The sequence below is a fragment of the Puma concolor genome, chromosome D4 (genome assembly GCF_028749965.1).
Source record: "Puma concolor isolate L17-30 chromosome D4, mPumCon1.1.hap2, whole genome shotgun sequence".
Taxonomy (NCBI): domain Eukaryota; kingdom Metazoa; phylum Chordata; class Mammalia; order Carnivora; family Felidae; genus Puma; species Puma concolor.
In genome coordinates this window covers 92219540-92240370 of record NC_141679.1, presented here as the reverse complement: position 1 = coordinate 92240370, position 20831 = coordinate 92219540, and the positions used below count along the sequence as shown (strand labels likewise).

General features: G+C 64.1%; 2 protein-coding genes and 1 long non-coding RNA gene across 3 annotated transcripts in view; 2 read left to right on the top strand and 1 right to left on the bottom strand.

The window, feature by feature from the left end:
- The window catches only part of ADAMTSL2 (ADAMTS like 2), a 34672-nt gene extending 32125 nt beyond the window's left edge, over positions 1 to 2547 (bottom strand). The window contains exons 1-3 of the mRNA XM_086684411.1: positions 2311 to 2547; positions 1353 to 1478; positions 456 to 546 (exon numbers count right to left, since the gene is read on the bottom strand). Coding sequence (XP_086540537.1) covers positions 456 to 545 — 90 coding nt within the window. The 5' untranslated portion in view covers position 546; positions 1353 to 1478; positions 2311 to 2547. The remainder of the gene's footprint in view (positions 1 to 455; positions 547 to 1352; positions 1479 to 2310) is intronic.
- Positions 2308 to 4510, top strand: LOC147575138 (uncharacterized). Its single transcript, XR_015243186.1, has 2 exons — positions 2308 to 3712; positions 4256 to 4510. It is a non-coding gene; the product is annotated as an uncharacterized LOC147575138 (long non-coding RNA).
- A 6203-nt stretch (positions 4511 to 10713) lies between these two features.
- Positions 10714 to 20491, top strand: MYMK (myomaker, myoblast fusion factor). The gene is made up of 5 exons (XM_086684441.1): positions 10714 to 10998; positions 15268 to 15382; positions 16174 to 16322; positions 19128 to 19244; positions 19716 to 20491. Exons 1-5 carry the CDS (start codon positions 10864 to 10866, stop codon positions 19863 to 19865), a joined length of 666 nt encoding a protein of 221 aa, XP_086540567.1. The 5' UTR covers positions 10714 to 10863; the 3' UTR covers positions 19866 to 20491.
- The last annotated feature ends 340 nt before the right edge of the window (positions 20492 to 20831 follow it).

The window sequence follows — 20831 nt, the reverse complement described above, 5'->3', positions numbered from 1 at the left end:
CAGCCCGGCTGGGTCCCTCGGCACCCCCGCCCAGGTGTCCAGGCGGTCTTGGAGGGAACTCCCCGGAAGTCGTGGGCCTTAAGCGCTCCCAATCTCGGGATCTGGAACATCTTGGGGGCTTGGCGGGAGCCTGAGGCCACACCGTCCTTGTTTATCTTCTCCCGAGCAGCCTGGGCCCCCGGCCTGGGTTCTGCGGGACACAAGCCCGCCCCGTCTACACGCCCCCTTCCAGGACTTTGCTCGGAAGGAAGCACTCAGCCCCCTCCAACCGTATCCTGCCCAAATCAGCCCAGAGTCCCCGTAGGGACTGGTCTGACCAGCTTGTAAGACGTATTCCGGGGCTGTGTGGGGATCTGGGAGGTGCACGCAGGGCTCGCTGGACACGTGCCCTACACCTGCCGCGCAGCCCCTCCCACCTCAGCCCATCTGGGTGAGGGACCCTGCTCCCCACTCACCGTGGCCCCAGTAGATGCCACACGCCCAGCCAGAAGTGCCACAGCCAGCAGGGACCAGACCCAGCGTGAAGGCTGCCGTCTGCCACCCATCCTAGGAAGCAAGGCCACGGTCACTGCCAGGCCAGACCCAGCTCCTCTGACAGCTGAGGAGGGTCCACTTAAGGGGAGAGCCCTGGGGGCCCGCCCAGCACCAAGGCCCAGAGGCTCTCTGGGATTGATTGGTAGTGGCTGCCTGGTGGCCCCGTTGGGGAAGGCGGGTGGGTGATTAACGATGCCTGCTACAGGCACGAGAACCAAGGTAGCGGTGAGCTTGCAAAGCCTGCCCCACCTCCCACCTAAGGGTGCACAGGGATGTGTGCTTTGCCTCTGACCACCTGAGCTCCCTAGAGAGGGCCTGCGGAGAAAAGCAGGGACAGCTGAGGAGGCTGCAGGCCCAGGCCGCACCCGTTGGACGAGGGGGCCAAGCCCCAGAACTCAGGCCGCCATCTCCACTGGGGGAACTGGCCTGAACAAGAGCCCCTGGGGATTTTCACCTGCTCAGTGCTAGCTGCCCACCTGGGACAGTGATCTCCCTGCCAGCCACACGGGGCTGCTGGAGGGGCCCATGGATGCCACCCGCTCCGCCAGCCCCTTCCCCTCCCTGGCCCCTGCCACCCCTGCCCTGGAGGGGGCAGGGCCCGGAACCCTCAGGGATCTCAGGCCGCACAGAGTCCAGGCGCCTGTGTCCCTCCCTTGTCCCCCGGGGTGTGGAGTCAGGGCAGACCAGAGCTACGGGGCTGTCTCTTCCCCAACAAGTTAGCACTGTCAGCCCCAAACACCCCTCGACCTCCCTGCCAGGGGTCAAACCAAGGGGAGCCCTTAGCCTCCCCTATCTGCCTCAGCTGTGTGGACACCTACCTCCTAGAAGGGAGGCACGGGGGCCTTCGGCGGCCTCTGTCCAGGATCTATCTCAGGTCCTGAGTGTCACTTGCCAGCAGGTCAGAGAAGGGGTTTCAGAAGCCGCCAAGCCTGTCCCCCTACAGCCTGGAAGCGACAGAGGGGAGCCAAGTTGCCCAAAGCCACACAGCAAGGTGGCCAGATACCCGCCGCCCCCCCCCCCTCCGCCCCAGACCACAGTAGACTCAGGGAGTCGTCCCCTGCCCCCGGCTACTTTCAAGGAAGAAGGTGTGAAAGTCGCCCCCCCCCCCCCCGCCAGCCCCGAAGCCAACTCCAAATCTGCCCCCCTCCCCTTGCAGGGCTGACACCTGCAGATCTGCGGGAGTCCCGCCAGTGACGCCCGTGCGTCCTAAGAATGTCACCCTGGAGTTTGGAGCCGGAGTCCTCGAGACCCCCACGTCCCCGGCTGCCTGCCTGCCACCCCCCCCCCACGTCTGCTACCCCTCCCCCACAGGCCTCCACCTACAGCCCCCCCCTGCGTGCCCCCCCCAGCTTCACACAAGCACAGAGCACCCCCCTCGGCAGCCCCATTGGCCAGTCGGTGCCCCAGCTCCTGCCTGCTGAGCCGAAGACAGGTGCTGAGCCGGCCCCACACTTGGTTTTCATTAAGGCTCCCAGACACCGCTGGCCACAGGCCAGGTCCGGCTCACGCGGGATCCATCCCTCCCTGGGGTCCAAAAACAGCCACCGGCCGGCAGGAGAGGCTTGCCGTGCAAAGACCGGCTTCAGGCGCCCGAGGCTGGGAGCTGAGGGTCCGGACCCCTCCCCGTGAGCCCTCCTCCTGTTACATAACGGCTCCCCGGGGGGGGGGGGGGGACTGGGAGATGCTCTGGCCCCCGGCCCCCTCAGAGCTCCATCCGTGCCCTGGGAGGGCCGCGGGGGGGGGGGGGGGCAACGCGGGAAGGCGGAGGTGGCCTACCTGGCCCCCGGGTCAGCAGGTCGTCCTCCCGGGGAAGGGGGCAGAGCCGCTGTGCGAGGGAGGCGCCAGGTGCCGGGAGCAGGGGGAGGCTCAGAGTGCAGAGGGCCGCGGGCTCTGCCCCTCGCCCGCCCTCCTCCTCCCCCTGGCCGCCTCCGTCCTCCACTTCAAAGAGCACCCACGAGAGGGGGTTCCCGGGGAGGCGCGCAGCCCAGTGGCGGCTCTGTGGCGCGGCCGCCTTTATAGCTGTCAGGCAGACAGGGAGGAACTCACACTTCCCACCAGGCTGCTCCCCCGCCCGCCGCCGGCTGGCCTGGCGCACACTTTAACCCACTCCGCGCCTCTGGAGCCCGGCCAGGCCGGCCCAGCTGCCTGCCGACTGCGGCCTCGGCGGCGGCCCAGAGCAGCGAGCCGCGAGCGGGGAGGCCGCCTTCCCGGGTCCGGGACGGGGAACACGCGTTGGGGCGTCCAGGCGGAGCAGCCGCGGGCCCGGGGTCACGGGGGAGGTTGGAGGTGGCAAAGCCCAGCCCCAGCCTCGGCCCGGTCCGGCTTCTGCCTCGGGAGGGGATCCGGTCCTCCGGTGCTCCCCAGAACGGGGTCCAGGGATGTAGGAGACAGCCGGTCTGACGGCTCCATTTTACGGATGGGAAAGGTGAGGTCCGGGCCACCCAGCCGGCCCTGGCAAGGTCCTCCTGAGGAGCAGACGCCTATGCGAGCGGAGGGACGAATGGAGACCCAGTGGCGGCTCAGCCAAGGGTTCCAGGGAAGGGACAGAAGTGCCCGGGTGCTGACCGGACGGCCGACATGGCCAGGGCCGGTGGGGGGCCAGGGGGCTGGGGAACCAGCCCGGCTGGGCCCAGGCCAGTCGGGCAGCCCCTGGCAGGCCAGACCTGTGTTCCTGCTGAGTCAGAGTGTGGAGCGGAGGACGGAGCAGGCAGCACACGCTCCGGCCCCCGGGCACCCGGGAGGACCCCGGACTCTGCAAGCGGTCCCCGAAGCAGGGCCTGGCACCCACCGCTTACACACCAGCCTCCTCCCTGGAGCCCGTCCTCCTGGAGCCCACCATGTAAGGTCTTCTGAGCCATCTCAGCCGCCCCCCTGCCTCTGCTGCGCAGGGGTCATAGGCCCGCACGGGCACCTGGGGATCCCCCTCCTCCCCTCCATCCTCCCTGCCAGAGGAGCTACGGTGAGCTCCTTCGGCGGCCACCTTGGGTGGCTGAGAGTTATCCCGTCCCCGTGGCCTGTCTGGCCGCCGACAGGAACAGTGGAGAAGGGAGTAAGAGTAAAACAGCACCGCCCGCTCCCGTGCATGGAGCCCTTCCCGGGCACCGGGAGCTATGAGGCCAGCATCTTCGCTACGCCCATTTTGCAGATGGACAGACTGAGGCTTCAAGTCCCACATCCGGTAAGGGGCCCATCAGGGACCCCAGCACTCTTGCTGATCGTGTCCTCTCCATCCGCAGGGTTCTCCCATGATATCTGTCCTCCCCGGAATATGGGGGAGGGGGGTCTTGTCCATATCATTTTCCCCTTGGGGCCGCTGGGATAGTCACTGTGACCAAGACTTGAACCCAGCTCCACACTGCCCCCTGCGGCCGGTGTGCTGAAGTGCAGACAGGATGGAGCCTGTCCCCGGCACCGTCTGGAGCACAAGCACCCACGCGCAGACCCCTTCCCCCCCCCCCCCCCCCCCCCCCGGCCCTCACAGACACAGCCGCCATCCCCTCCCCTCCAGCCAAGCGCCAGGGCCCGGCACCCCCTGGCACGGTCCCGAAACTCCCAGCGTTTCTGGCTCCACAGCCAGCCAGCGCCAGGGTGACTAATGGTTTCCCTTGGGAGGGACCCCACGGCCAACCGACACAAACACCCCCAGCGCCTTCTCTGAGCCCGGCGGGGCAGTGCCCGGGAGACAGGCCTGCCACCCCCCTGGCTTTGTGACCTCCTGCAGGTGTGTGACCCTCCCAGGTGCCTGCCACGCTTCCGCCCCACCCCAGCCTCCACCTGGAGGAACCCGCCAAGGTTCTCCCCCGAGGGACACCGGTGAGCCCCCAAACTCCAGACCCGCAGGGAGCTGCACCTGCTGCTTTTTCTGCTGGTGGCCTGGGAACGTCAGGAGAGAACTCAGGAGCCAGGGAAGGCTTCTGGGAGGCCCCCCAAGACCCTAGGAATTTGGGGTGAAGACTAAAGCACAGGCAGGACTGTGCTCCGAGTGTGGAGAGCTGTTGGCCCCGGGGGGAGCTGGTGAGGGTGGGCCTCCTGGGCCACAGGCCATAGGTGCCCTGGGGACTCACTTCACAGGGTCCCAGCGAGGCTCTCGGGGCAGGAACCCAGAGCGCCCTCCCGAGGAGCCTCGGGGCCGCTGTGCTCAGAAGGGACCCACGCTTGCGGCCGTCACTGTACTGAAAGTCTTAATAATGTTACGCTTGGATCCGTATTCTGGAAGTGACATCCTAAGGGACGAGGGAGGCACACACTGGGGCTTGGAGCCTTGGCTCAGGCACGGTCCACCTCCCTCCGCCTCCCCGGTTCTTGACCACCCGACCCCTGCCAGCCCTGACCCAGCCACCGCAACTGCCTCTGCCCTCCACGCTGGGCGGGATCCCGGGAGTACCCTCATGCCCAAAGGAACACGGCGTTAACCCTCGCATAGAAAATAACACGGTCCGTCCGGAGAATCGGGGAGGAAAGAAGCTCTGTCCTGCTTTTTGAACAAAGGCCCCCCCATTTTGCACTGAGCCCCACAAATTACCCAGCGGGGTCGCTGCCTCCCGGCTGGGTCCCTCCTATGGTTCAAACTGCGTCTGGGCTCCCTGGAGTCACTACAAGTATTTTGAGCCCCTGTCTCAGGTCCTGTTCCCCACTTTGTGGAACCCTTCTTTTGCACCCATCTGGACATGCTCAGCACCCCCAGCCGATCTTCTAGGGCCACCTCCTCCAGGAAGCCCTTGGGACTTCGTTGAGGCTTCTTATGTCGGGCCAGAATGCTCTTCCCTGACCGGCAGCAGAGACCCCCACAGAGCGGGGACCGCTCCCAGGTCACAGGGCATCTTTGTGGGGCCGGCTCGTAGCAGGTGCTCGGTTAACAAAGGGGCGGATGTGTGTGGTGGCTCCTGACGCCAGGGCCCCCTGTCCTCTGAGGTTCTCCGCTCTCCGGAGGCGGAGCTCCCTGCTGGCCTGCTGACGTCCCCCAGGGCCTTTGCCGCATGGAGACCCCACCCGCCACCACCTGTGGGTCCCGGCTGTGTTTTAGGAGACGTCTTGCCACTGGAGCCTTCTGGATGTCCGAGGAGGAGCTTGGAAGCGGGAAAGCAGGCACACTTCTAACGTCGCCAAGCAGGGGTGTGGGAAAACAGGAGGCAGACCGTGAGGCAAGCTCGGGGGCGGAGAGATCCAGGGCACGGGAGGGGCGCGGGGTGCCATGGGGTGACGGGCTGGGGGTGCTGGAGGCTGAACAGCCACACGTGGAGCCAGGCCCTGTGCTGCACGGCAAAGTGTCCAGAGCGGAGCCCAGAAGCATGGGGACCACAGCCAGAGCGTGCGTGAGGCGGGTCCCCCTGCCCCGGCCACCAGCGGCCTGCCCGCCCTCCTCCTCTTCTCTCTGTCCCCCCAGAGGCGTCCTGGGCGCCTTCTGACAGCGGAGCTTTCCCACCCAACGGGCCCTGGGCCATCGAGGGGCCAGCTTGGAGGTGACCGGCCAGACACCAGAAGAGGACCAGGCCCCCGAGGGCAGCCCCAGCACCATCAGTCTGGGGCTCCGTGAGCTCTGGGGACCCCATGAGCTCCCTGCCCAGCCCGGGGCAGATGACAACTTTCTCTGCCCCGGGCCCAGGGGCTGGACATTCGGGAAGAACTTCCCCCTGCAGACCACGGGGGTCAGCAGGTGGGAGGCTGGACCACCAAACGGACTTCTTTGTTTCCCTGTCCAACTTTCTCGGCCTTTCTTCTGTCAAGCCAAGGCTCGAAGTTCAAGCGGGGGAACCTGGGAAATGGGTAGACTTCTCTGGTTCTCAGATTCCACAAGAGGCTCCCTTCCACCCAGATATGGAAACAGGGAGGGGGCGGGGGGGGGGGGTGTGTGGCGGGTGCATGAGAGGCCCCAGTAGCCTCTGCAACCCCCAGGGAGACGAAGCCCCGAGGCCAGACAGGCGGTCCGGCTGCTGCTCAGAGCTCCACACCACGACCCTGGGAGGCAGGGGCAGCGCGGGCTCCATTTTGCAGATGAGGAGACTGAGGCTCGCTGGGCGAGGGGCACACCAGAGCCCCAGAGCCAGGCAGGGGCGGCGTGCTCCGGCTGGCTCACGTGGCAGGCGTTCAGAAGCTGGGGGTGTGGCTCGGGTTGCTAATTCTCAGCCTGCGGCTGAGGACGACACATGATTGCTCTCACAAGCTCCGTCGCAGACACACAGCGCGGACACACGCGACACGTGCACGGCGCAGAGGCCCCGGACAGCGGTCCAGGCTGCGGACCCCAAGGAACGAGCTGGAAAACATCAGAGCCCGGCCCCGCTCCGCAGGTGCGGGCCCGCCTCGGTGCACCCCTACGCAGGGAGCCAAGGCGCAGGGGCCGCCAGGGAGCTCCGGGCCGGGTGTTCAAAGCTGGGAGGACGCAGGCGCAGCCGCTGGCTCCGCTCTCCGGGCGGGCAGGGCAGACAGACAGCTGTCCGGGAGGCGGGGGCTCCGTGCCATTCCAGGCGTTTCGGCACCTCTATAAAACCCGCCTGCTCCGAGGCGAGGGGGCGAGGGACGGGGGGGGGGGGGGGGGGCGGCGGCGGGCGGGCTCCCTGGGGGCCTCCCCCCTCCCCTCCCCTCCCCTCCCCCAGCAACCCCAGGCCAGCGCCACCTGCTGGGCGGAGCGGGGATGGCGCCTGGGGCCGCGCAGGGAGACCCCGAGCAGTCTCTGCTCCTCTCCGGGCCTCAGTCTCCTCCCCTGTAAAATGGGCACGGCAGAGGCAGCTCTCCCCACCCCCCACCCCACCCTCTAGCAGCTGCCGGGACCCGACAGGACAAAGTAGGAAGAGTGCTTGGCACAGGGCCCTGCACATGGCCGGCGCTGAATAAATGTCTGCGCCTGCCAGTGGTTTTCAAGACACACACAGTGCGTGTGTGGAGGGGGGTGGGTTGCAAGGGGGAGCCCACACCCCGCCGGGCGTCAGGAGAGGCTGAGGGCCACGGGGGAAGGCGAGAGCGGCGAGAGCGGCCAGGCCGAAGGAGGGTGTGCGCTGGAACGTGGGCAGGTGGGGGTCGGTGGGGGAGGGTGTCCACGGCAGGCTGGCAGGCGGAGGTCACCGAACGCAGGGAAGGGTGGGGGGGTGCACATCTGCTGCTCAGGCCGCTGGTTGAGTGGCCCCGTCCCCCCCTGCCCCTGCACCTCCGAAGGCAGCTCGACCCTGGAAGCAGCAGCCTGCCTTCCACTCTGCCTCCCCCTCCCCCAGCCCCCAGGCCCATCGCTTCGCCTGCTGCAGGGAGAGCCGAGGGTCATTTCAGTCCTGTTCGGAGCTGGACGCCTTCCCCCGAGCCAGCTGGTCGGTCTCCAGGCGGCCAGGTCTCAGAGGGGAGCCGCACGCAGGCCCCGCCCCGCTCCACGCTGTCCCTGCACTTCCGGCCTCGCTACAGGGGCTCCTCGGGCTGCCCCTGGACTGGTCACCTGTCCCCCCGCTCTGGGGGCGGCCCCCCTCGGCCCCCTTCTGCCTTAATCACTGCAACACATGTACAAGCGGCCTCACCCTTGCTTCCACCACCTCCCCCTTCTCTTTTTCCCTTCCCCAAGCTCACAGCCCTGGCCCTGGAGTTTACAGCTGCAAAGAAAACACACACACACACACACACACACACACACACACACACACACACTCCTGCACAAAACCAACTGTGGAATGTTTTCCTGCTTCTGAGCAGGGTTTATGGCTCCAGAGAGTTCTCGGACACCTGACATCTACTCGTATTTCCACTCCTGGAAGCTGGGGCTGGGGGCTGGGGCCGGGTCCGGGTCCGAGCAGGAGCTGAGGGGCGGAGGGGTGGGCCCGCATGGGGTCGCCTGCCTCCTGCCCCGAGCTGCACGCAGCAGGATCTGGTTTTCCCATTTGGGGCAGGGAACTGGCCACTAAGTGCCAGACTGAAATGTGCAGCCGCCTGGCCTCCTCGGACTTTCATTCATTCTCTTAACAAAGTCATTCATTCAGCCGGTGTTTGTTGAACTCCGGCCGTGTGCCAGGCTGGGGCTCAGCACAGGAGCGCCATCAGCTTGCCTGGGGGCCAGCGCGGGGGGCAACCTCCCCACGGATGGCACGGCCCGGACAGCGACCAGAGGGACCAGAACAGGGGAGGGGGAAGCATGTTCTTACGGGGTCTGAGAGCACGGTGGGGAGCGGGGTGTGCGGTGGGGGCACCGGGGCCGCGGATGGCCCCGTGGTCTCCCTGATACTTGGACTTCACCCCAACGGCGGTAGATGCCTTGGAAACTTGGCAGGCGCTTACGCAGAAAAATGACACGACCAAATGCATCATTGCAAACAGCAGAAGCGGGCTCCGGCCAGCTCAGGTCAGAAATGAGATTTATGGAAAGGGTTTTTGGTTGCTCTTCCACAGAAGGAAAAGTGGAGTAGCCAGGCCCCTCCCTGAGACACTGAGATGCGTTGGCAGACCCTCCCCCGGCGCCCCCACTGTCCCCGGAACGGTCACACTCCGCGGCCCGGCTCCCACGAGAACCAAAGCGTGGCGTATCCGAACAGTAGAACGCTACGCGCCCCGCGACCAAAGGAACCACTTGCACGACGTGGGCGAACCTCGGGGACATTCTGTTGGTGGGGCGAATGCCAGTCAGACCCACGAGAACGCGTGCTGCACAGCTCCATATGTGTGGGTTTCCAGAACAGGCAGAAATCAGGCCAGCGCCCGCCTGTGCTGACAAAGGGCACGCGGGCACATCCTGGGGTGATGGGGACACGGCATGGGTCACGGAGGTGTATGCACTCATCTAAATGCATCAAACCTGTACTTAAAATCTATACATTTGGGGGGCACCTGGGTGGCTCCGTTGGTGAAGTGTCCGGCTTCGGCTCAGGTCATGATCTTACGGTCTGTGAGTTCGAGCCCTGCGTCGGGCTCTGTGCTGACAGCTCGGAGCCCGGAGCCTGTTTCGGATTCTGTGTCTCCCCCTCTCTCTGCCCCTCCCCCACTCACGCTCAGTCTCTGTCTCTCTCTCTCAAAAATAAATAAAACATTAAAAAATTTTTTTAAATCTGTGCATTTTTCATATGTGAATTTTATCAGGATGAAAAAAATGGAGCAGAAGGGAAAGAATGTTCTTCTGCTGACAAGGAATCCATCCATCAGGAAACAAGCAAGCAATCAGACCAGGGAGAAAGTCTGTCTGTGGAGCTCACCACTCCCATCGTTCTTGGGCCGGAGGATAAGGGGGCACCCCGCCAGACGGCTCCCCTCAGACCTCTTAAAACAAGGGAAAGTCACTTCCCAAAGGCCAGCCAAGGGGTGCGGAGAAGGCGAGCGTCAGCCTTACCCTGGATCGTCAGCCTTATCCTGGATCGTCAGCCTTATCCTGGATCATCAGCCTTACCCTGGATCATGAGCCTTACCCTGGATCGTCAGCCTTACCCTGGATCGTCAGCCTTACCCAGGATCGTCAGCCTTATCCCGGATCGTCAGCCTTATCCTGGATCGCTTTGGAGACCGTCCTGTGTCTGCTACAGATACAAGACGACATAAACAGAAAAAAACCGTTTCATTGGTTCTGTTTTGGGGGAATCTGTGTGGGGCGGGGGGAGAGGGGGGCGGAAAGCAGGCGAGTGAGCGGGACCCTGCCTATGGGCTCGTAAAATATGACACTTATCTACAGGGTCCTTCAGTGATTAGAATTGACTAAACCTTGGGGCGCCTGGGTGGCTCAGTCGGTTAAGCGTCCTCCTTCGGCTCAGGTCACGATCTCGCGGTCCGTGAGTTCGAGCCTCGCGTCGGGCTCTGTGCTGACAGCTCAGAGCCTGGTGCCTGTTTCGGATTCTGTGTCTCCCTCTCTCTGACCCCTCCCCCATTCATGCTCTGTCTCTCTCTGTCTCAAAAATAAATAAAAACGTTTAAAAAAAATAAAAAAATAAAAGAATTGACTAAACCTTGGGTTCTCTCACCTCTAGCCACCAGCGGACATTGGTGCCCTCGTCCGGGGCTCCCGAGTGCCCTGGGGAGAGGGCCAGGACGGAAAGAGGCTGCAAGTTGAGGCTGGTACTCATGGGGACTTTGTCGCCTCCAAGGAAAGAAGGATGCTCTCCTTGAATCAATAACTCTGGTCTCCCAAATTAAAAAAAAAAAAAAAAAAAAATCTGAGACAAGTGTTGATCACGTGGTACGTCAGCTGTTGGCCTCTGTCCGTGTGCCCTCAACACATGCACTCAAGTCCCTGCCCCCCTTCGGGGCATTCGAACCACAGCTGCCATCGGAGCCCCCACCGAACGGAGCAGGCCTCGTCCCTTCCGTGTTCTCTGCCCTGGGGACCCGGGCGGCCCGCACCCTCCCCTCCTCCCCAGCCGGCGCCCTCCTCCCCGGCCCATGGGGACGCTCGTGGCAAAGCTGCTCCTCCCCACCCTCAGCAGCCTGGCTTTCCTCCCCACGGTCAGCATTGCTGCCAAGCGCCGCTTCCACATGGAGGCCATGGTCTACCTGTTCACCATGTTCTTCGTGGCGGTAAGTCCGGGCCCCGCGGGAGGACCCACGCGGGGCACCCTCCCCACGGCGGAGGAGAGGGGCCATCTTTCCACCACGTGCCTGTATCGGTGATGAGGAGAAGTGATTTGGAGGTGAAAGAAAGAGCCCGAAGGCCAGGAGAAAGGGGTGGGGGCCCCCCTCCTCCTCTCTGGACCTCAGGTTCCCCGTCTGTGCCGGGAAGTCACTCTGGGGTCGGTGTGCGTAAAACGGGCGAGATTCGGTGGGTCCAGGCCGAGCCCCTCCGGGGTGCAGGCCACCCCAGGCCCCCGCCCTTGTCCCACCTACGAGCGCGGGGCAGCTGAGCCGGGGCGGAGGGGCCGCACCGGGCCCCGGGAGGGGGGTAGTGGGGTTTAGGGAACGTGTAGGGCCTGGGTGAGTCTGATTCCAGGATTCTGGAATCCTGTAGCTGGCCCCTGTTCAGGAGGGCCTGCTCACGTCTGCTTGTCTCTCCTTCTTGGGGCCTACGTCTGTCTCTCTCTGAGTCCTTCTTTCTCCATTTATAAGCCTGGACGGCTGCCTTTGAGCACTGTCTCTCCCCCCCTCCCCTCCCCATGGGGCTCCTTCCCTCTGCCTTTGTCTTGTTGCTTTTCTCCACATCTGCCTTTTTTTCTTTCACTCTGTCTGCGTCTGGGTCTCTCTTGATTTCTGGAGCTCTGTCTCCATAGAACTTGCCCTCTTCCCAAACCTCCTTGTCTCTCCCTGTCTGGCTTTGCCCCCCCTGCCCCTCCACGTGTCTCTTTGGCTCGATCTGTCCCTCTAGTTTCTGTCTGTCTGTCTGCCTATACTCCTGCCCACGTACATCCCTATCTAATCAATCATTGCCCCCTACCTACCCAGTCGATGATCCTTCCATCCACCTGCCCGCCCCCGTCTGTGTCTCATCTCCCTGCTGCCATGTCCCTCTGAGCCCCCCACGATCACGGCTGGCCCCCCTCCCTGGCTCTGACAGTCCTCCTCATCGGCTCCCCTCAGACTGACCCTTCACTGAAGCCCAGCTCCCCGCGAGAAGCACGCACCGCGGGGGCGAGCGTCCCCCCGGACGTGACAAATCGCACGATGCCTTTTGCCGCCGGCCTGGCTCCCCAGCAGCGGGGCCTCGGGGTCCCGGGGGCAGCCGTGGGCAGTAGGTGTGTGAGCACACGCCTGTGTCCGCAGACGTGCCTGCACCTGTGTGTGCACTTGGGCAGGCGCCCCCTTAGGCAGCAGGGACCTGGGGCCAGGGGCTGCCTGGGGCTCGTCTCCACCCCTGGGTGGGAGAGACCCCCGCCGGGAGCCAGCATCCAGGCTGGGGGGGCGTGCCGGGGGCTCTGCACACAGTGTCTTCTGTGGTCTTCTCGGCTCCCCGTGAGCCTGGGATTGTGACGGGCCCATTTGACGGATGGAGAAACCGAGTCCGACAGAGGCGGAGTCCCGTGTCACTGTGAGCACCAGATGTACCTTGGAGCTCCTGGCTCAGTCAAGGCATTTTGTCCGATGCCATTTCATTGGCCCCACAAGGGACCCCTGCTTGGGAGGGCTCCAGGAAGTCGGTTTGGCAGGTGGGAAGCCCAGGCACGGGGCGGACGCGGGACTTCTCTGCGGGTACAGGGGGCTTAGGGCCAGGGAGGGGAGCCAGGGGTCTTGTCCCCAGGCCCAGGTCAGACCCCACCCAGGAACCCACAGACACGGCCAGGCCACCCCTCCCTGCTGGGGCTGGGCTGGCCCCCAGCTGCCTCCGGGCTGACCTCAGCGGCCCGCCCTGGCCCGCCCAGAATGGCAGAGGCAGCTGCCTCCTGTGACAAATGTCCTCCAACCTCAAAGCCACACTCAACCCCTCTCTCCCAGAGCCCCAGGCAACACCACTGCAGCCCCTGCCTCCCATGTGGCTTCTTCTGCGTTCCACCCAGGACCCTCCTGGGCCAGTTGTCACAGGGGGTCGCCTGGCCCACCCCACGGACCGACAGAGGGGGCCCCAAGCAGGCAGTCAGTGGCCGGGCTCACAAAACAAGGATCCGTGAGGTCGGCCTCTGGAGGCTGTGCGGTCTCCCACCAGGTCCCCAGCTGTACCCCACCCCCACCAGCACCCTCCGGGCCCCCAATCTGCCCCTGCATTGGAAGACAGAGGCAGGTCTCACAGGCGCCTATCCCCGCTCTGCCCTGCCTCCTTGGCAGGTAGCACTGCTCGGAATCTCACCGTCCCCACCTGCCCAACAGAAATGAACCAAGGGCCTGGCGGGAGAGCCCCCCCCGCCGCCCCATCTCGGGTCAGCTCTCCTTCAAACCGCTCTAAACCCTGCCTCCCTGACCCTGCATTCACACAGCCGGGATGAGACAGTATTCCTGCTCTTGATGGGGGCAGGGCACAGACACTCCAAGAATCTCTTAGCAATTAAGTCCATAGTTCTACACGGTGATCTGTGCTACGAAGGAGAGGTGTGGTTGCAGAGACAGCAGATGATGGGGCTGGGGGGTGGGGGGAGGGATGGAGTTCTAGAAGTAGCAGGAGAATATCCATGTCACTTGTAAGGCCTCACTCTGCCTGCCAGAGCCACGTGGAGCAAGTGTCCTTCTCCCCACTCTATCCCACAGAGTTCTGAGCACCTTGATCAGGCCTCACCTGAAGCTTCCCTTTCCCCAAACAGTTATGTCCACTCCCTAGTTGTTCTTCTCTATCCTCTCTGCCTGTGTCACTTCAAAGGGTGAGACTCCAAAGTTCAACACAGTCTTCTAGGTGGGTCTGACCCGGACAGAGAGAAGCAGGACTCTGTCACCTCCCTTGTTCTGGGCACTATACCTCTATTAACACCTCCCGGGGGCACCTTAGCTTTAAGACACCCGTAATTGTAACCAATATGAGCTCTAAATCCACCCCAACTTGCTTGACTCACCGGGTGACCCTGGGCTCCTGCTCCCCCTGTAACATCCCTGGGGCCTCCGGACGTGGGCTGCTCTCCTGCACACCTCCTCCCGCCCGCTGAGCTGGGCTCACCAAGAGACGATTGTGCCGGTTTCCGGGCTCGTCTATGCCCGTGGAACTTGTCAAAATAATTACGTCACATAATTTAATATTCCTTAAAATCATGAAATGCATATATGCAAAAGGAAAGAGTTGTTTTTGGTAAGAAGTCAGTTGACAGCTTTGAGAACACCCCATAGAGGCATTTGGCTTTAAAAATTGCCAGGAGGGGTGTCTGGGGGGCTCCGTCGGTTAAGCGTCCGATTTCCGCTCAGGTCACGATCTCGCGGTCCGTGACATCGAGCCCCACGTCGGGCTCTGTGCTAACAGCTCGGAGCCTGAAGTCTGTTTTGGATTCTGTGTGTCTCCCTCTCTCTCTCTCTCTCTCTCTCTCTCTCTCTCTGCCCCTCCCTTGCTTGTGCTCTGTCTCTCTCTCTCTCTCAAAAAATAAACATTAAAAAAAAGTAATAAAAAAATAATAGGTTAGAAAAAATTGCTATTAAATAAGGTGTCGAGGAGACGACCGTACGAGTGTGGGAGCGGCCGGGCAAACCGACCGTGCCGTCTGCAGCACAGGGGTCCCTGTGGTGGTTCTCGAAGCGTGTTCCCCACTGGCTGCTGGCTTCAGCCTGAAAAACTCTTAAAAATGCACATCTCCAACCTCCCGCCAGACCTGCCAAGTTAACGACTCAGGGTGGGCTCAGCGATCCGAGGATTCACAAGCCCCCTGCCCCCCCCCCCGGGGGTTCTGGTGCCCACTCGGGGCTGAGGGCTTCCTCTGCGGGGTAGCCCAGTCACGACAGGGGTCAACCGTACAGCAGGAGGCCCCTCAGGCCCCCCAGGAGCCGCCTGGCATCCAAAGAGTAGGCCCTGGCCTCACGTCCACGGCCGCGGGGAACGCGCACCTGCACCCACTGGCGGTAACCCCGGCTGTTGAAGGAATGTGCAGGGCGCGTCTTTGAGCCTCAGCGGAGCGTCGCCCGGCCTGTCTACTCGTGTCACAGAAAGTAAGGGACGCGTCTGAGCCCTCAGCGCGTCGCAGGCTCCGGACCCCGACACGGATTGTTTCCTCGAATCCCCGCGAGACCCCATGAGGGGAGCAGTCGGCAGCGCCCCCATTTTTCAGGTGGGGAAACTGAGGCACGGGGCCGTGAAAGGACTTGCCCGAGCTGGTGAGTGGTCTGGCTCAGCTCGGAGTGTGGGTGTGGCTGGGGCCCAGCCCCGGCCCGGTCCCCCCACCCCCCGCCCCTCCTGCCCTCCCCCACCCGTGTGCTGTCCCTCCCAGCCCCCAACCGCCCTGCGTGTTCCGGCAGTTCCACCACGCCTGCAACGGGCCCGGCCTGTCGGTCCTCTGCTTCATGCGCCACGACGTCCTGGAGTACTTCAGCGTCTACGGGACAGCGCTGAGCATGTGGGTCTCACTGATGGGTGAGTGGCCGCACCCCGAAGCCCAGTTTCCCCGCCGTCCGCGGGCCGGGCGCCCCGAGAAAGCCGACCCCAGCGATCCTGCTGCCCAGTCCTCATCTGGAGCGTCTCCTCCCCCCCCTCCCGGGGTCCAAGCACAGTCTGGTCTAGGAACGCACAGTCCTTTCACGCCCGGATTCCCATTCTTGAAACCTCTAACGTACACACTTGGTAAAGGCTTGTTGCAACACACGCATTCTAGAGCAGTGCCGAGGGCCGGCGGAAGGGCTTCCGCTCTCTCCCCCGGGAGACCGCTGTCCCCAGGTCAGGGTTTGCCCTCAAGACGTTTCTTGAGGCTCGCGCAAGCCTTGACGCACGTCGCTGTCAGCCCGGGTCGGTACGGGGATGGAATCCCGGGACGCAAGTCGTTCCGCGACTCTGTTCTCACTTAGCGCCGTCTCGCGGCAATGTGAGTCAGGGCACGTGGACCCCGTCGCTCGGGGCTCCCTGCTACGTGCCCGTGAAGGACCCAGATCTTTCCTGTCTCTTAGCTGGGTGTCCTTGTCTCCGTCCCAGGGGTCCCCAGGGGTCCCCGGGGGCGGGCGCGTGCCGCCCGGGCTGCTCCGTCCACGTCTTTCCCTTCAAACCCGCTGGAACAACTCAGACCTCGGAGTGACCGGGCTGGGCCATGGGCTGTCTCTGGCAGAGGACGCCCAGCACTGGGAGCCCTGAGGGATGCCTCTGGGGGAGCAGTGGCGGGGGGGGGGGGGTCAGGGGGCCGCTCACCTCTGCCGGTTCCTCTCCCCGCCCTCCAGCGCTGGCCGACTTCGACGAACCCAAGAGGTCAACCTTTGTGATGTTTGGCGTCCTGACCATCGCGGTCCGGATCTACCACGACCGCTGGGGCTATGGCGTGTACTCGGGCCCCATCGGCGTGGCTGTCCTCGTCATCGCCACCAAGTGGGTGCGTACTGCCTGGGCCTGCCCCCCCCCGCCCCCCTCACCCCTCCGCCCCAGGCTCTCCGATTGCCCGTCTCACCTAAAGCACAGAGACAGTGAGCACCAGGCACCCCTGCCCCACAGGCGTGGTTTGTGTCACCCGCACTCACCGGCTCTGGGCCTAAAACCCAAGTGACGTCACTCCCCTGCCTCAGCTTCCAGGTCTGTGAAGCGATCATTACAGGAACAGTCTCTTCCTTACCTCGTGGGCTTGGTTCTGAGCTGAGACAATGCACTTAAAAGTACTAGCTGGCGTCTCACTTGCTCAACAAATAGGAGTCGTTAGGAGTATTGCTGTTAATAGTATTGCAGACAGTGACTCCTTTAAAGATGCAAAACCCATCAGAAATGGCCTGGGTTAATCTGGGAAGACTTCCTGGAGGGGGTGAGCCTAGAGTTTGGTTCTAGTGAGGAAGGAGGCTGTGGTATGCAGTCGACAGGAAGAGGGATCTGCCCGTACGCGTTGAGGAAGCTCGAGCTGGAGTTTCTGACACTGAGAGCCCTCTGCTGCCCACCCCTGGGGGGTATGGCACCCAGTAGGCCCTTACACACGGCTCCCAGGCCTCCCCTAATCCTCTGTTGTACCGAGCCCCCCCCCCCCCCCCCCCCCCGCCGGCGGTGAGGCCTGAAACTCACACTCCCCAGGCTGACGGGGAACCTTCGGCAGGATGGACCTAGGGCCATTGCCTGGGGCCCCAGGAGGGAAGGAGCTGAACCTTGCTGGGCCAGAACACAGGTCTGGACTGCCGCAGGCCTGAGGCCGGGCTCACTCTCCAGCCGTGCGGCAGCTCAGGCCCCAGGGGGACGTCCTTCTGCCCCATTTTAGCCCCTCTGGAGCTCCTCCTGGAATCTCAGGGTCCCAGCTCCAAGTGCTGGCGGAAGGTCCGGTCCGACCCAGCCCAGGCCACACACCCACTCAAGGCCCCAAAATTAGGCCAAGATGGCAGGACCTCAGAGACGGTCTGCGGGGCCACCTGGGGAGCAAGCGGGAAGGCAGTTCTCTGGGAAGAGGGGTCCGGCTGGACAACTGGTTGCAGAAAGTGCCCACCAACCCATTTTACAGCTGCGGGAGAGCTGTGGTGGCTCTCCTTCCCCACGCGCCCCGGGCTCCTCCCATAGCCAGGGAGCAGAGGGTTTGTTTGGCCGGGCGGTTAATGAAGGAAGTAGGGCTCAGAGAGGTCAGCCACCAGCGAGGAGTCACAGCGGCAGCGAGCGCGGCCGGGGCCTCGACTTTTCAAGCAAGGGAAGGGAAGGAGCCTCTTTCTCACTGGGGCTCAGGGACGCACTGCTGGCCTGGGCCTGACCCAGGAGGCCCCTCGGAGCTGCCTCGGAGGAGGGGAGGCATGTTGGGTCCGCCGTGTCTGGGCCCGGGGAAGGACCACATTAATGAACAGGCTGGAATGCATAAACACAGAGCCCTCGATAATGCGCTCACTCCTGGCAGGAAGTAGGATAGGCTCCTTGGTCTGCCCTGGAGGGCTGTCGTTCCCCGCCTCCCCCACTCCCCCCCCCCCCCCCCCCCCCGCAGATCTTGGCAGGTCTGAATCTGGGCTGCGTTGTAATCCGCCAGAATAGGAGTCACTCCCTAGTGTCCCCGAGAATCCTCACGGGGACTTCCACGGCCTTGGGGGCTGTGGGTCCAGCCACAGGAACCAGGAGGTCTGCCCGGCTCCCTGCATCTGGGGCTCCAATTGTGTTTTGCAGACCATTTAGCGTGGAGTTTATTTTGGACTTTCAAGGGCAGTTGTTTCCTGGAATGAGGGTGGATTTTTCTCCCGGAGGCTCGTCCCTTCTCCAGCCAGAGTTGGGAACAGCAACCCTCGGGGAGAGGAAGCCGAGCCGGGTGCGGGGGGTGCAGGGCTGGTCAGGCCAGGCTGGGGCACGACCTGGGGCAGCCACGGCCGTGGCCACCCACACCCAGGACGCCCCCAGCCGCACCCAAGCCCTATGTGTGCCGTGCAGGTCCTGATTCCTTATCGGGCAATGGTAAATTACAGAAACCTGAAAACCGGGCTCTGGCGGCCAAAGTTGCCCTGCCCCGGCCCAAGGCTACTCGGGGTCTCTGTGCACTCCACCTGGTGGGCTGGTGTGGGCGAGGGGGGCACTTCCCTAGCCCCCGGGGGGCCTCCACCATTCGCAGTGTGCATGTGGAGGCTTGCCACAGGCCTAAACACCCCGCTCTCTGAAACACTTTGGAACGGCCAAGGGTTCGAGATTTCAGGGTGTGGCCCTACACTTACTGCATGATTTCGGTGCATGTGAACCCGAATTCAAGTGCCCGCTTGAGCCTTCCGCTAACATCAGGGCCTGCGAAACCACAGATGGAACGTGCGGGGTCAGGCTGTCTCATAAACACTGCGATGGGACACCGGTGAAAGCAACCAAAGGGACTTTCGGAGCACCACACGGGCGCCCCCACCGGCCATACTGGCGGGCAGGGCCAGTGCTCCAACACCCCCTTGCTGTGACTGGTGCCCTGGACGGGTCCCCTCCGGCTGGGGGAGGTGCATGTGGAAGGGTGGCCTTGTTACATCCCGAAGAGGCAGGCAGGGGTGGGGTCCCCATGGGGGGGGTACTGGCCCCGCAGTTCCCAGCTCAGCTGTCCAGGCTGGGGGCTCCCTTGGGTCCTGCAGCCGCGAGGCTGGGCACGTGGGGCGTCTCCCTGCGCCCCAGCCCCTGCCCGAGTGTAGCCAAGGTGCTCATGCCCGGGGCGAGCTCTCCGGGCAGCCCAGGGCGGCGTCCCCCACATCACCGGCCACTCTCCCCGCAGCTGCAGCTCATGAAGGAGAAGAAGGGTCTGTACCCCGACAAGAGCGTCTACACCCAGCAGATAGGCCCCGGCCTCTGTTTCGGGGCGCTGGCCCTCATGTTACGATTCTTCTTTGAGGTACAAGGCCTGAGCCTCCTCGGGGTGGCCTCACATTCCTGCTTTTCTGTCCCTCCGGGTGGGCGGAGGGGAGCCTCCCTCCCTCCCGCCACAGCCTGCTTCGTCCCCAGCACCGGGGCGATCGATCGCTGCCTGCGCGCACCTGAGGCGAGGCGCACGGCCCAGATGGGGCCTGGGGTGGGGGCCAGCACCCGCAGGGAGGAGGGAGGAGGGAGGGGGCAGGGAGGAGCCCCGGACGCCTTGTCAAAGGCCTAGCGAGTGGGGTTTGACGTCAGGAAAGATGGCCTGGGCCGGACACTGAGGGGAGGCTCCTTGGAGGAGGCCACTTGGCCACATTCCTGAGTGGGGGCGGGGAGGTGACCGGCAGATGCCCTGGGGAGCCAGGCAGGCCGGCGTGCAAGCAGGCGCCCAGAGAGTCGGGGAGGGGGGCCTGGGGCCCCAGACTGACCCCACCCACCCCCACCCCTGCAGGATTGGGATTACACCTACGTGCACAGTTTCTACCACTGCGCGCTGGCCATGTCCTTCGTCCTCCTGCTGCCCAAGGTCAACAAGAAGGCCGGAAGCTCGGGGCCCCCCGCCAAGCTGAACTGCCCCGCCCTCTGCTGTGCTTGCGTCTGACTGCGCACCGCGCCCGCCCCCTGCCCCCTGCCAGCCCCTGCCCTGCCGCATCTCCCGCCTGCGGAGAGACCCCCGTGGCCCCCCCGGCTCTGAGCATCCGGGAGAAATGTCTCCCCTCAGAGGGATTTGGGGAGCATCCTGCCGAGGGCTGCTGGGAGCCCACTTACTAGGTTTCTGCGGAGGACAAACCACCGTGCTGGAAAGAAAAGGACTTCCTGCCCCGCTCCTGCTCCCCCACAGTCATGGCCAGTCTGCGTCCACAGGACCCCACAGCCAACATGTGTCCCCCCCCGTCCCCCTTTCCTCCTCACCCAGCCACAGAGGGACTCTGCCCATGTCCCCCTCACAACACCTGTCTCCTCCTGGGCCCTGGTTGTCACCGCTTCTGTCCTGTGCCCTCGGGCTCTGAGCAGACCCGTGTAGGAAGCCAAGGCCAGTGGGGGCCAGCTCCGTCCAGGCCTGCTGGCCGTCCCTCCAGCCGGGTCCCTGAATCAAGCCCTGTCAGTAACGGCAGCCCACAGGAAGCTCCTCAACCCTTGACCTTCCTGTGTGCCAGAAGCCATATGATCATCGATTCATCTAATTGGTAAAGCAAGTCTGCATTAAAGGATGACCACTCCCTTCTACAGACAGAAGCCCGAGGCGCAGGGTCCATGGTGTGTCCGAGGCCTCGAGCAGGCGAGTGCAGACCCGGGCCAGGCCCGCCGCCACCAAGCCCGCCCCCTCGCTGTGGAGCCGCCCATGGGCTGGGCGCGAGCACCTGTGTTGGCCCTTCGAGAGCGGCTCCACCCTGGGCTAACAGCCAGCGTGGGAAGGGGGTCTGGGCCCAGGGACACCCGCGCGGAGGCCGGCGGGCCCAGAGCCAGGCGCACGGGGCAGGCTTGCGGCAGTGCTGAGGGAGGGCGGCCGGCTCCCGCCTACAGCCCGTCTGCGCTGGGCCCCGCGAGGGCGGGAGCCGGCCTCCCA

Coding starts and splice junctions, on each gene's coding strand:
- MYMK (XM_086684441.1), top strand. CDS start 10,864: ATGGGGACGCTCGTGGCAAAGCTGCTCCTCCCCACCCTCAGCAGCCTG. Junction 15,383..16,173: donor CATGTGGGTCTCACTGATGG/GTGAGTGGCCGC, acceptor CCCGCCCTCCAG/CGCTGGCCGACTTCGACGAA. Junction 16,323..19,127: donor TCGTCATCGCCACCAAGTGG/GTGCGTACTGCC, acceptor CTCTCCCCGCAG/CTGCAGCTCATGAAGGAGAA.